The 15,252-nt window shown below is 28.6% G+C and overlaps 1 protein-coding gene across 2 annotated transcripts in view; it reads right to left on the minus strand.

The window, feature by feature from the left end:
* Positions 1 to 317: 317 nt before the first annotated feature.
* LOC127280178 (transcription factor hamlet-like) overlaps positions 318 to 15,252 on the minus strand; it is an 80,572-nt gene continuing 65,637 nt past the window's right edge. For both annotated transcript variants that reach the window (XM_051303059.1, XM_051303058.1), the window contains exon 2: positions 318 to 3,252. In XM_051303059.1, the coding sequence (XP_051159016.1) occupies positions 1,922 to 3,205 (1,284 nt within the window). In that variant the 5' untranslated portion in view covers positions 3,206 to 3,252 and the 3' untranslated portion in view covers positions 318 to 1,921. The remainder of the gene's footprint in view (positions 3,253 to 15,252) is intronic.

The raw sequence follows: 15,252 nt of genomic DNA on the forward strand, positions 1-15,252 counted from the left end.
AAATAATTTTTAATTTAAATTTTGAACAATTGTTTTTTTTTTTATTTAAAATGTAATTCCTTTTCTGACTGTAATTAAAAGTTTAATATTTTTTTGTAAATTAAAGTTAAAAGAAAAAACAAATATAAATAATTATTTCCTTGAACTAGAGAATTTTTTTAATATATAATTCCTTTTTTTTAGGTATTTATTTGCTACCGATATATTTTTAATCGAACAAAATGTTTAGTTAGTCTAATAATTGTAAAATATTTTACATAAATTTTCTATAAATTATTATAGACCATTATTTCTCTTTTTATCAATAATTTTTGGCTTAACAAATAAAATATTTTTTGTAACTAACAAAAAAAAAAAAAAATTTTGTTCTTAAAAATATTTTTTACTTTAAATAGAAATAGAAAAAATATTCTCAGTTCAAGAAATAAAAATATATTGTTAACTAAAAGTATTGAGTGTGTGACCAAAAATGATTATTTTAATCATCTCAAGAAATTTTGTTTAATAAAAAAAAAAAAAGGAAAATATTTTTCTGATTGTGAGTGAATCAGACGAGGAGCTTCCTGCTTGATTTTATCATCACTCTCGGCTCAAATATAATATTAAAAGAAAAGGATTATCATCTACCTAATCTAATCGGTCAACGAATATGTCTACAATAATTCGCTTTCAGAGTTGGCAGAAACTGCTATATATTTATCGCACTTCCTCTTTTCTTCATCTCTAAAAACAGGTACAGCCTTCAAAAGGTATCTCTGGCACCACCTTTCACCAAACTTCCGGCCTTGGAGCACCTCAGATTAGTCTTGGAATCCCTTCTCCACACTCCAAAAAAAAAGAAAAAAAAAATTATATTTTCTTCACTTATTTTAACATCTTCATCGTTGTTGCTTTATATCATCAATTAATTGCATTACAACCAATATTATCCGTTGCATCAAATATTCTTCTTATCAATATATCATTTATATATTACTTTTACACAAATTTCTTGTTCATTAAATGATATCAATTTCTTTATCGTTCGATTAATTGCTTTACATACTGATTTTTTTCATTTTTTTCTTTGATACATCATTTGAAAGAAATGGATTTTTGTTTTTTTCTTATATAGCCATATTGATGTAAAGTAATTTTACATCAATTTTGTAATCTGTTTTTAATCGGATCTTATCAATTTTGCTGATTGCTGTTCATTTATTATTGATTTGATATAGTTAATGATTCACATCAATTTTTCGATTTAATTTTCAAATTTTTACTTTCCATTGATTCAAAATCTGTTTCCATTAATTGCTGATTTTTACTATGCATTAATTGATGATTCTTTAGAATTCATTAATCATCCAAAAATTGCACATCCAGATCTGTATTCTTTTCTGTATCATCCATTTTTCTAAAGATCTGTATTCTTTTCTGTATCATCCATTTTTCTAAAGATCTCTATTATTTTCTAATTGATGATGCATTTTATGATCTTCTATCTCTAATGTACACGAAATTTCTTTATTAAATTAATTTACAGCAATTATCAGTTCATTATTAGCAGTTTTCAATTTTTTATTACCCAATTTTATATATCACCAATTAATTGCTCATCCATTTCTTTACTCCATTATACACATGATGATTTTCACTATATCCATTAATTTACTCTTTGTATATCCAATTGTACATTAATTTCCTTAATCTTTAATTGATTTACATAATTTTCATTATCACCCATTGCTTTAATTTATCAACTTATTTTCATGATGAATTCCATTTCATCGAAACTAATTTACTTAAAGTGGCAAATTTCACAAGGGCAATTAATTTGCCTATAATGTATACAGCATTGAATCTTGTCAAATTAATAACAGAATTCAATTGTTTAACCGAATACAGATTTCTTTAAGCTTCATTCCGTTTTGTGTGATGATCAAGTATTGTTCCCAGGTGATAAAGGTGGTGACGTAGTTTCCCTTTGCTCCTCGTGAACACTCTCGGGTCTACTAGCGCTGCTGCTCGACCTTGAACTCAAATTGTCCCTATCACTAAAATAGGAGGAATCGCCTCTCTTCTCTTCCATTTGTAATTGTTTATCATTACGAAAATCTTCACCGGTGGGTCCTAGGAGACTTGGAAAATAGGGTATCCCTTGTCGTTGGGATGTGATTTTACCCATGAAACTTCTTATTTCTTCAAAATACGAGTCATCAGTTCTTGGTAATTGTCCATGATACCTTGATCTAACCTCATCAAGTATCGTTGGTCCATCGGCGTCGTGTTTCTTGAGATGACGATCAAGATTTGTTTGTTGGCCAAAGCACCTCTCGCACAGGGGACACTTGAAGGGTTTCTCCTTGTTGTGAATATTTCTCACGTGACGTTGCAAATTACTTGAAATGCTGAAGGAACGCTCGCAATATTTACATTTGTACGGCTGTTCGCCAGTGTGAGTTCTGAGATGTCTAGTGAGATTGGCGGATCTTGGAAAAACTTTGCCGCAAAATTTACAGGAATATCGATCTTTTGGTTTGAGACCCGTTGTAACGGCCATGGTATAAGGAGGAAGGGTAGAACTTTGCTGTGGTGGCTGTTGATTTGTTGTTGTTGTTGTATTTTGCTGTGGAGCCGGAGGTGGACTTGGTGCTCTGGCGGGTGCTTGAGATGTACCGGAAGTGACTGAGGAGAATCGATTTGGCGGTAGGGGGACCATTGTTGGTAGGGCACGAACTTGAATTTTGGGCAAATCAGGAGTGGTATGATGATGAGATCTGTACATGGCCTCAAGGACCAAGGGATGAACTGCATGATGTTGGGGAAAAAGAACAGTATGATATGGTAGGCCGAGGCTATTTTGGTTCATCACTTCAACTTCATTTTGGTTTTCGTCTCTTATTCTCTCCTTTTTATGATCAACACGAAGATCCAATGGCTCGGAATCGAGTTCATGTTGATGGGGTAATGGAGGCCTTGCTGCCGGACTCATATGAGGTTGTTGATTAAGAGTGGGACTTGCTCGACTTTGGCCATGGCTCAAGTCGTATGGCAACTCTTCAACGTCCGAAATTCGAACGCTCAATGGATATATGCTCGCTTGTTTTGGACTAATGTGCCCGGGCATTTTTCTTGGGCTAGAGTCTTTTTCTCGCATGGCTGGTGGGTATTTAGGGTCGTGCAGCAATGGGGACAGGGTGCTTCTGCCAAAGTATCCGCTCATCACACCGTCTCTGTCGCCCACGACCTTGCTCCTCTCAATATGATCACCTGCAACAAGAATGAACATTGTTTTTTATATTTTTTTAAATTCTTATTTTTATTGTATATTAAGTAATTCAAAATTATCGTTTGGAGACATATTATTATTCAATTTTGAAGTTAAATGTGTTTTGTACTGATTGGAACTGGTTAATTACTGGTTATAACTAGTTCGGTACACGTTAAAAAATAGCCTATTTTGGTTTTTAAACTGCTTTGTACGGAATGTAGCTGGTTAATTGTGCCTCAATATTGGTCGGAACTCATTTATAACTGTTTAAAACTAGTTTGTACATGTTGGAACTAGTTCATTACTGGTTAAAACTAGTTCGGTACTAGTTAAAAATAGCCTATTTTGGTTTTTAAACTGCTTTGTACGGAATGCAGCTGGTTAATTGTGCCTCAATATTGGTCGGAACTCATTTAGAACTGTTTAAAACTAGTTTGTACATGTTGGAACTAGTTCATTACTGGTTAAAAACTAGCTCGATACTAGTTAAAAATAGCCTATTTCGGTTTTAAACTGCTTTGTACGGAATTGTGCCTCAGTATTGCTTGGAACTCATTTAGAACTGTTTAAAACTAGTTTGTACATGTTGGAACTAGTTCATTACTGGTTAAAACTAGTTCGGTAATAATTAAAAATAGCCTATTTCGGTTTTAAACTGCTTTGTACGGAATGTAGCTGGTTAATTGTGCCTCAGTATTGATTGGAACTCATTTAGAACTGTTTAAAACTAGTTTGTACATGTTGGAACTAGTTCATTACAAGTTAAAACTAGTTCGTTACCGGTTAAAACTGGTTTATATTTGCTTTGTTCGGATTGTAACTGCTTAATTGTATATTAGTATTGGTTGAATCTCATTTAGGACTCTTTAAAACTAATTTAAACATGTTGGAACTAGTTTATTACTGGTTAAAATTACTTTAAGACTTGCTGAAACTTGTTGATACTGATTGAATTTTGTTAATACTGGACCGAAATTGACAAAAACTGATCCAGTACTGTTTTATACTTGTTTGTACTTATTGGAACTAGTTTATTACTGGTTAAAACTATTTCAGATTTGTTTGAAACTTGTTTTTATTGATTGGAACTAATTAAATAATAGGTAGAAACTGGTTTAAATTTGTTTCTACTTATTGGAACTAGTTTATTACTGGTTGAAACTATTTCAGATTTGTTTGAAACTTGTTTTTATTGATTTGGACTAATTAAATAATAGGTAGAAACTGGTTTAAATTTGTTTCTTCTTATTGGAACTAGTTTATTACTGGTTGAAACTATTTCAGATTTGTTTGAAACTTGTTTTTATTGATTGGAACTAGTTAAATAATAGGTAGAAACTGGTTTAAATTTGTTTATTAATTTCCAAAACTGGTTGAAACTAATTTAGAAGTAGTTAGGTACTAGTTAAGTAACTGTTTTGTACACATTCAAACTAGTTCAGTACTTGTTAAAATTGGTTTAGTGTAGATTAATATATATATGGAGAGAATAATTGAAATTATTTCAGATTGAAACTAATTCAATACTAGTTGGAACTAGTTTGGTACTAATTGAAATTGAGTTTTACTAAGCGAAACTATTTCATTATTGTTTGAAACTTGTTTAGAAATGAAAGAATATCTTATTCCATATTTATTTGATGATTTGAGTGATCTAACGCCCAAATTGACGCTTTTAAGTCATAAAAATGACATAAATATGTACATACGGATTATGATTTTCAGTTGATGGAACTGACCAATTATTTGAAATGCTTGACACTTTTAACGCCTCGGGCAATGTATATGTAACAGTCCTCATATATAGTTTTATATTTTATTCGAATGCAAATTTTTTTCTGAAAGAAATTTATAACTCATAATCAGTTTAGTAATATTAGCCAATTGATTCTGTAGTTATCTGCAAATGGTTGTTAAATAATTTTTTTTTAAAAATATTTCTCGTTTATAATATATATATATATTTTAATATTCAAATTATTTATTTATAACGTGAATTGTAAAAATATTTTAAACTTATGTCAAATGAATTTTGAAATTGGATTAGATTTTCGAAACTACACTATATACTTTTTTTTATATAAAGTAGAAGTTTTAAAATTTAAATCAGTTTTGAAATATATATTTGATGGATGATGAAGAAAATGAAATTAAGGCAAAAAAAAAAAAAAAGAATGAAACTTATTAAGGGGAATAAAAAGAAAGTACATTTTTTGGGGAAAAAATATAATTTATGCAAAAAAGCTATACGAGCATCTCTTATGTGCTCTCATATGTCAGAGGAGTTATAATATAAAAGGGAGATTATCTTAACGTGAAATCGATGTGTGTGGCATTGAAGTCTCCGCTCGTTTCTTACCAAGCGTTGATGTCTCTGTAATTCTCTTATACATACATATATATAATATAGATGAATATAGCACCTGGTTTTAAGGCAAAAAAAAAAATCCCATTACCGAGAGTGCTACATTTTTTTTACCAGCCATATTTATATAATGCGTATATATAGTTATTATGCACTTATATACTTAAATTTACATTATTTAAAAATTACTATTTATATTCATATGCTTATAATCATATTTGTATTTACGACGAATATTTTTATTTATCGGTCACATAAAATTAAATACATAAATTAAAAAAAATTTTTTTTATGAAATTTTTAAAAATTAATAATATTTTAATTATATTTAAAAAATACGATGTAGTTTTAAAATTCAAATAATGTGGGTGATTTTTGTTTTAATACATGATTCATTTTTTAATCGATAATGGTGCGTGTTCAATAAAGAAGAACCGTTTTCTATTGATATAAAAATAACGGAAAAGAGGGACCAAATTTTAGTAAAAAAAAAAACATGTTTAAAAAAAAGGGGAACAATAAAAGAAAATTAGGGACCTTTTTAAGACGAATAAAATAATCAACCTTGAAATTGATTTTAGTTTTTTTTTTATATATATATATATGATGAAAAAAATGCGGATTATTTTCTCACGATTTGGATGAGGTTTTCGAAATCGAAGTAGAGTAGATATATAATTGGATGTGTGGCACGTGTAATGGGCAATGAGGTGCACTCCTTGCGCATAAAGAAGAGTATCAATTTTTCAATTTACTGGTAATGTCGTCATATAATGAGGAGAAGGTAAAGCGTCGCTTTTTTTTCTCCTTTATTATTATGAAAAGCCACTTTATCAAGTTGAAAGTCAGCTGTCGTAAGAGGATGAGCTTCCTTTATTTTATATAAATATAGTCTATATGGGGCATTCCACGTGAAATTTTCATATTTATTTTTTTCGAAATATTTATAAGCATTTTGCTTTTTTTTTAAATATTTCAAAAAACAAATAACGCAGAGAAAAATAAATTTTTAATGTAAATCTCACGTTGAATGCTCCATATTGATTGTATATTGTTAAACCGGTTATATTTCGTCAGCCCTTCGTTAAACAACAGTAGGATAAGACTCTATATACGTATATTGACTATTTTGTTTTATAATGTCCGCGCGCGCTGAGAGTCAGCAATCCGTTTGCAGGAGTGGTCGTTGTACCGTTGCTCTCTGCTCCAGTTAGAGGATGCTGGATCCTCTCTCGCGTGTTACTGCTTCTCTCTCTCTCTTTCTCTCTCGCTCCTTCTCTCTTGCAGATGAAAGAGAAATTTTCTCTTTAACTCGGCAAAAAACAAAAAGAGAAAAAAAAAAAAAAAAAAAAACTACTGCGACCGTAAGAAATGCGAGCAGGCGATATTCTGGGCGCGGACACGCAACTCGCTTGATGGATTTTATTTATTGCCTGCCGAGACATAGTTGAAAATGAGACAAGTCTTTTTTATCGTGTCATTTTTCTTTCGTCACACTGCTCGAGTGAAAAAACTACTGTTAGTGGGAATTTTTAGACCTTTTTTTTTATTCCCCTTTTTATAAGTATATTTACGGTTTTGTATTGATTTTATACGTTTTAATTTATAGTTTACTTTATTGAATTTTTCTATTTAATTTTATATTTAAATACTCTAAATTTGAATTAGTCATTAATTCAAATTAGTTAAAAATTTTTTTACCAAATTCAAAAGAAAGAATATTTAAATTGTCTAAAAAAAAAAATATTTGATTTAAATAATCTTATTTTATTTATTTTCACAAAGCATAAAAATATTATATTATCAGACAGTAACTATTTTATTTTAGTGATAATTTACCATACAGATTGTTATTTATTTCATTCTAATTTTACTCGATTCACGATATTAAAACTTGAATATTAACTTCAAGTTTAAATATATCTTTTAATAATATTCAATCTGTCAGAGTTAATATTATCAAACATTATTCTTCATTTAAATATTAATATATTACAATATTTTTATCTCGTTTTTCATTTTTCTTAATACATTGTATACATATATATTTCTTGAATTTTCAAAATGTTTTACAATTTTATGAGCTTTTTATATTTATATATATAGCTCTTTATAGTTTTTGTTATACATTTTTCTTGATATAATCGTTTATCGTTTATTTTATTCAGGATAATAATTATTTTCCTTTAATGAATTTTTTACGGATAATTTAGCCTTTGATAAATTTTATATATATGTATCTATTTTACTTTTATTAATTTTTTAAAATTTTATCAATTTTTTTAATATCATAATTGTTAATGTCACATTTTGAATGACAATATTTTTTTATTAATGCCATTTAACAAGATTTATATGTCCGTTTTATAATTTTATTAGACGTTTAACGTCTATAATGCCGTAACACATTGTAATACAGAATTTCGATAGGTTTTAATGAATTTGGATGTTATATATATAAAATATTCAGAAGATTTGAATATATAATACTTTTTGATTTTTATTAATCTCAATTCTCAAGTGGGTTGCACACTTTTAAAATATATATAATTTCTCCGCTACTCGTTGTGAACATATATATATACATACTTTACTTTTCATCCCATTTTCGACTTTTATTACTTAATTACCATATGATTTTTTTTTATCAATTCATTGTCGTTATAAAATTTCGATTTCAATTTTATAACCACTGTCATCCTTTTATATTTCAAATGCCAAGGAAAAATATTTTGTCTGGAATTTTCAGTTGTACTTAAGTATAATGACGCAAGTCATACATGTTTTTTTTTCTTCTTCTTTCAAGTGAGAATTTTCACAGCAAAAAATTGAGAGATAAAAGGAAAAAAAAATAATAAAGAGCAGAAACAAGCATATAATTAAGAAATATTAAAAAAGGTGTCAAGAATTGAAAATTGTCAATAAAATTAATTATACATGTTAATACATTTAATTATATGGTAAAAGAGAAGATATTTAATAATAATAATAATGAAAGATTTGACTGAAAAAAAAGAGATCGGGTAGATGTATATAAATATGTAATAAGACGTATATTTAATGAAGTGTTAGTAAGGTAATGCGAGATGAGCCATTATTGTCGAGTCATAAATCTGGCCTGGGCTGTATATATATGTATATATATATAATCAGAGAGTCTTTCGTATCATTAGAGATGCACCTTATAAGGAGGATTAGCAAACTTGGGAATGCAAAGATGACGGGTTATGTTGAGGAAAGTCTCGCGCGACCGGAAGATGACACTCGTTTCTTTGAGGTGATTTGCCTGGGCGTTTCTGGAAAATCGTGCGTTTCCAACTCTAAGAAAGCGAAAGTAAATCGCTTCCTGTCCAGAGTTTAACGATCTTTCATGAGAAAAAAAGACATCTTAAAAAAGAGGAACTTCTTAATAAAAATACCTCTCATATTATAATTGCTGTTATTATATTGTTACTATTATTATTTTTGTCATTACTGTTATATTATTGTTGTTGGTGCGTATTCAACATTTTTAAATGTAGTCAAAAATACCAAAAACTTAGTTTTCAAGATTTTTGTGTTATACGATTACTTCAGATTTAGTCTCGATGCCACACTTATCTACTTAACTTTAAAAATTCTTTTTTTTATTAAATCGTTCTTTTTATATAAAATCTTAGAAATTTTCTATGTTAATTTCGATAAAGAGGAGATTCTAAATTTTATTTCCACAATATAATAATAAATTCTATTTCAACTCAATTATTACAGATATTTCAGGTAGACAATAAACACATAGTGACTGATTTATGAGACTGAGATTAATCTGACCTTTTCTATGTATAGATTATTTATATGTTAAAAATATCATTTTCACACGTAAAAAAGATGTATAACAATAAATTTTTAAATATTTTTTTTTAAAAATAATTTGAAATTTAGATTTAAAATGAATAATTTTTAAATTAAAATTTCCTTCAGGTTTTGAAGGCAATTTTCATTTGCGTAATAGATTTTATTGGAATTTTTTTTATTGCAAAAATCGATTTAAAAATCCTCACGATTTATATATATATGACGACGATACAAGGGTGACTATCGATAGATAAGTTATTTGTTCCACACGGTGTGTGTGCCGCGCATGTAATATACTCAGTGAGTTATCGATCGTGACTCGACCTCATCTCGTTTATTATTCAGGGATTCCGTATATTTTCAAACGCGTGTTCATCGTTAAGCGGGAAAATTAACCGACCGACATTGAGCATCTTGTATTATTATGCGTCCACGAGCGCGCGATAATCCGATATAGACGATTATTATTTATGATTCGTCGCTCGACATATAAGGTTATAGACGTCTTTTCTTGTCAGAATATACATTTAGAGATTTCTCGATGTTCTCTTCTTCTGCCTACACACATCATCATTCGATTCGATAGATAGTAACCTTGCTCACCTAATTCTTCATATATATTTCCGTTTCTGTCTCAACTTTTCTTTTTATTTCTAAATACATCACATGCACTCTCATTTTTAGAGAAAAAAAATATTTATTTTTTTTTATTGTAAGGCCAATTTCCTTTTTTAGAATGTGTTTTTTCTTGATAATATGTTTTTTTATTTTCACAGCAATGAACAAAAAGTCATTTTTTGAAAAAGAAAATTACACAGAAAAAAAATAAACTCATTTTTGTTGCATCTCATTATGAGATCTGCATCAAAATGAGTTAACAAACAACTTTACGTTACTCTAAATAAACGTAAAAATATTCGTTGAATGTGATTAGTGCGTCGTATTGGATTTAGTGGCTAAAAGCAAGTGTTTCATACTAGATAATGAATAATTGGGGAAAAATTGTGAAAATTTTGCAAACCACGAAATACATGTATCCAAGTAGCACGCAATATTACCTTAATTTAATTTTCAACCAATTTTTTTTTTCAATTTTAGAAAGATATTAAAAAAACTGAACTCAAAATGAGTAGTGTACGCTAATCATTCAGTTGAGTTTTTTTTAAATATCTTTCTAAAATTGAAAAAAAATTTGGTTAAAAATTAAATTAAGGTAATATTACGTGCTACTTGGGTACGTGCACACATGGTTTGCAATAGTGTGTAAAGAAGTGGGAGGCAAGTACTTGCAGACGATCATGTTCGCTCCTCTCACCTCGATTGTCCGTTCACCATATAGTGATCGCGGCTGATCGTTACTCTTGAAAAAGAGAGGCTGGGTCGGTGCCACGCCGGTGCCGGTTAGCTTGTCAGCCAGAAAAAAAGATTTCAATCGACTCTTCGAACTGACCAACGCTCTCTCTCCCTCTCTTCTTTAACTCTCAATCAGATACACTTATATTCTATAAGGTATATTATATATATATGTAGGAGAGAAACCTTCGTTTTAACCAGATAATCATCCAAGAAAGCCACAAACTCTGATGCATCATTTTTATTCTGCCTTAACTGTAGATAATTACCTCTTTTATATACATGTGTGTGTATATTGAGATCGATTTTCAATTTTTTTTCAAAAAAAGAAGATTTTACTTCTGAAAACAAAGTTAAATATTCATTCTACTCAAAGATGCACACTAGGTCTAAATGCACATTACAAGTGCGCAGTAAAGCTGTGCGCAATTCAAACATGCGCACTAATATTATTTCAAAAAATGTATGATAAATTACAATCACTCAAGTTAAAACTCAATAATTAACTAATTAGAAAGCTGTTATGTTATAAAAACGTAATTTTATCGACGCATCGGCGACCATCAAGGAAACTTGTGGTCGCTATAAATAAGAATTAAAACAAAAACATATGAATATATACATATAAATGTATAAGAGAGCACATGAAGAGGTGAATGTCGAGAGAGAAATCATACTGGCAAGGACGAGAGATGCAACCACGCCCGACTCATCTCCCAACTTTCTAGAAACCAAAAACTGGATCGCCCTGCCCTGATGCTGCGAATGTTGCTACAGCTGCGATTTCTGACCATAATATGAGCGCACGTCAATCTACATGATTCACGTAATAGTGACGAGCTTCTGTCGGCCATTTTTTTTTTTTTTTTTTTTTTGCTTCAAGGAGGATAAAATTGTCCCGAGTTGAAATAAAGAGAAACTCCCAAGAGCAATTTTGTTGCTTCAATGTAAATGGAATCCAAGGGCTTTCTTTGAGCAAAAAAAAAAAAGGACAACAAATAAAGACATCGATTATATAATTGACATGAATTTTATAATTTTAAGATGACAATTCTGAGCAATCACATTATATTATAATAATGTGACAGCGGTGGGATTGCTCAGAATTGTCGCATCTTAAAAATAAAAAAAAAAAAATTTAATATAATTTATTGATAAATAATGGTCGAGAATATTTTAATGGATACTCGTCACCAAAAAAACAGGAAGATATTAAAAATATATTGTATTGGTTAAAAAAGAGTTTGCGTCTCGCTTGAACAGAAACTGAATTGTCGAGAGATTGCTCAATTTTCGCGATCAGATCGCTAACGTGCGCATTCGTTTATGTTCGTTCTTCTTGTGCAAGAAAGTTTATGCTTTCGGTTAGATTAAAAGAGGTGCTGATTTTTATCGGTTTTCAAGTTTATTTGTTTTCCTCCTTTTTTTCGGTTATTTTCATTCTTTTTATATCTCTCCAAAATGTCTTAAGTAAAATACATTATTATTTATGAGCTATTCTTTTATATATATATTAATGTATAAGATTTGGAATTAAACAATAAATTACAAAATAAATTATTTATGAAAAATTAAAAAAATTACAAATTAATTGGTTTGTTATTTATAATTTATAACGCGTGATATATTTTTATATAATAATTTGCATTTGAAATCAATGAAACAAGAGTAAAACATTTATTGATTATACAACTTTAAGTAATGCATTATATATATATATATATATATATATATATATTTACGAAGACATATGAGATAAAATGTTTAATTACTTTTTTCACTTGAGGTAACAACTGAAACCGATTGTAATGATTCGAGTGTGAGAGCAGAGGAAGAGGCCGATAAAAAAGAAGGAATCACGGATGACACGTTCCTCTGAAATGTCATTTACAAGTGACGACGAGATGCCATTGTCTTCTCTCGTTGTTGCTCATGTAACATGATGAGAGGCTTCGTACCTCCTCCTGAATGCCTTTTAGGGTCACGTTGTCTGTAAAAGTACCGGAAATCATTTTGTAAATTGATTTCAAGTACATTTTTTTCCAATAATAATTAAATCGTAATCTATTTATATACTCAAGTTTTTTTTGTTCTTATTTGATAGAATTCTTAAAACGTAAATTATTTATATGACCGAAATTGCAAATGACCGAAGGAACATAACCTACAAAAAGAATTAGGCGCGAATTTTAAAATCGGCCAATCAGAAATTATAATTGTGATTTGCCATTTTGAAATTCGCGCCTAAATCTTTTTATAGGTTATGTTCATTCGGTCACTTGCAATTTCGGTCAAATAAAAAATTGTCGTTTTAAAAATTGAATCAAATAACAAAAAAAAACTTGAGTATAAATAGATTTCGATTTAATTATTATTGAAAAAAAATGTACTTGAAATCAATTTATACAAAATGATTTCCGGTACTTTTACAGAATTTGTTAAATTTTATATTCTGTGATTTTAAAAATCCTGTTATATACATTAGAATTTTTTATCTAGATAGCTTAAAAAAATAGAGAAAGAAAAAAAAAATAAACAGAAATACCTATGAATGATTTGCGGATATATTCATGCGCCCCATTTGTAAATGTTGAACCGTTCATCTGTATTCAAAAGTTCACGGGATATTGTTCCGCACTCATATCTATCGTTTAGCCTCGATCTTTGTATTTAAATCGCATTCTTATATATACTTGACTTGGCTTGTTCATGGATTTGCGTAAAGAAGATCGTTTCACGATTTTATTTCCCACTATTGTTGATTTATGTCCGATAATAATAAGGGAAACGGAAACTTTCAATGAAAAAGAAAAAAAAAAATATTTTTTTCTAATGCAAAAAAAATTAATCTCTTATCATAATAAATTAAGGTTAAATATATAATCGAACGAGAGAGTAATAAATAATAAAAAAAAAAAAAAAAAATGCAGAGTTGAAGAAGACCAAAAAAGAAAATGAAAAACAATAACAAATTATTCTCTATAACTTTATATATTTTTGTTGCAATTTATATTAATCGCTGACTTAATTATGAGCTTCCTATTCAAAACGATCTGATTATACAATCCGATGAACAAAATTGAGCGATTATTATTAAGTAAAGTATGTTATTTCTTAAACGTGTTTACCTTCGATCTCGTAAAAAAAAGTAATGTCCATTGGTTTAAAGATCATCTTTCTGCGTAAGATATATTCTTGATAAACAATTTTTTTTTTTTAATTTTATATTTCTTACGCAATTATTGTATATATTTTCATATCCGAATTTTAATTATTCAAATGTACTTTTAGTATAATTAATTAATTAATTTAACTCGTTGAATTTTCATAAAGTCTTTGTCAATGAAAATTGCTTAATCAAAGAATTTAAGGAAATAAATTAATATTATTTATTAAAAAAAAAATTTGGTTATACTTTTTGTATAACTCAATTTTTTTGATTGATCAAATGCGTGACTTTTTATCTGATGAGTGATTATGAAATATTGCTTCATCTTGAAGGAAGATTAGCATTAATAACACCCGAGTAGAAAGCCCATAGCGCCATGGTTGGGGGAGGGGGAATCAATTCCTTTACTCCAGTTTCCCTATCTTCGCGGAATCTTGTTCAATTAACGATATATAGTTATAAGATTGTAACTATTATATTATTGACTTTCATTAACTTTGAAATGTGTCCCCTCGATGCTGCGCACCTTTCCCTCTCTCTCTCTCTTTCTTTCTCTTCGTACTAATTAATACCTCTTAATTAACAGACATATTTTTTCTCAAATATATACCTACATATATATATATTGAGAATATTCTCATTTATACAACAAATCTACTCTTGTAACATTAATCAAGTTATATGCTTTTAAATTATTCAGTAAAAATTGGTTCGAATTAAAAAGTTGTTTTCGTATTTGAAATTTTTATTCTATATTCAGAAATATATTCTGAAACAAACTGAATTTATAATTTAAAATTCAATATGAAACTTAAACGTAAATTGAATTCTTCGATTGCATTTGTGGAAAAAATTAATTTGGATTCTCTTAATTTTTTCTTCGTTTTTTTGTCAAAAAGAAAAATTAACCAAAAATTATAAATATAAGTTTTGTTTTCAAATTAAAAAAAAATTATTTATCCAGAATATTTTGAAAAAAATTATTTTACAATAATTTACAAATAGTGATGTATTTATTAACTCGTGATTTATTTATAAAATTCGAAATTTGGAATTCAATTAAAATCAAATTGCAATTGAACACTGAATTTGAATCAATATTCTTGGAAATGAAATAAAGATATATAAATATATAAAATATTGAATAGAAAATTTGATTGCAAAGGAGAAAACTGATCGAATTCGAAACTGAATTAAATTGAGAAATTCAATTAAATATATATATATATATATATAGACGGACTCTGAATAAGTCATAAATAAATAATATGAATTGCG

This window comes from Leptopilina boulardi, unplaced genomic scaffold (assembly GCF_019393585.1).
Source record: "Leptopilina boulardi isolate dan_hultmark-lab unplaced genomic scaffold, ZJU_Lbou_2.1 LbouV2_229, whole genome shotgun sequence".
NCBI classification, from domain to species: domain Eukaryota; kingdom Metazoa; phylum Arthropoda; class Insecta; order Hymenoptera; family Figitidae; genus Leptopilina; species Leptopilina boulardi.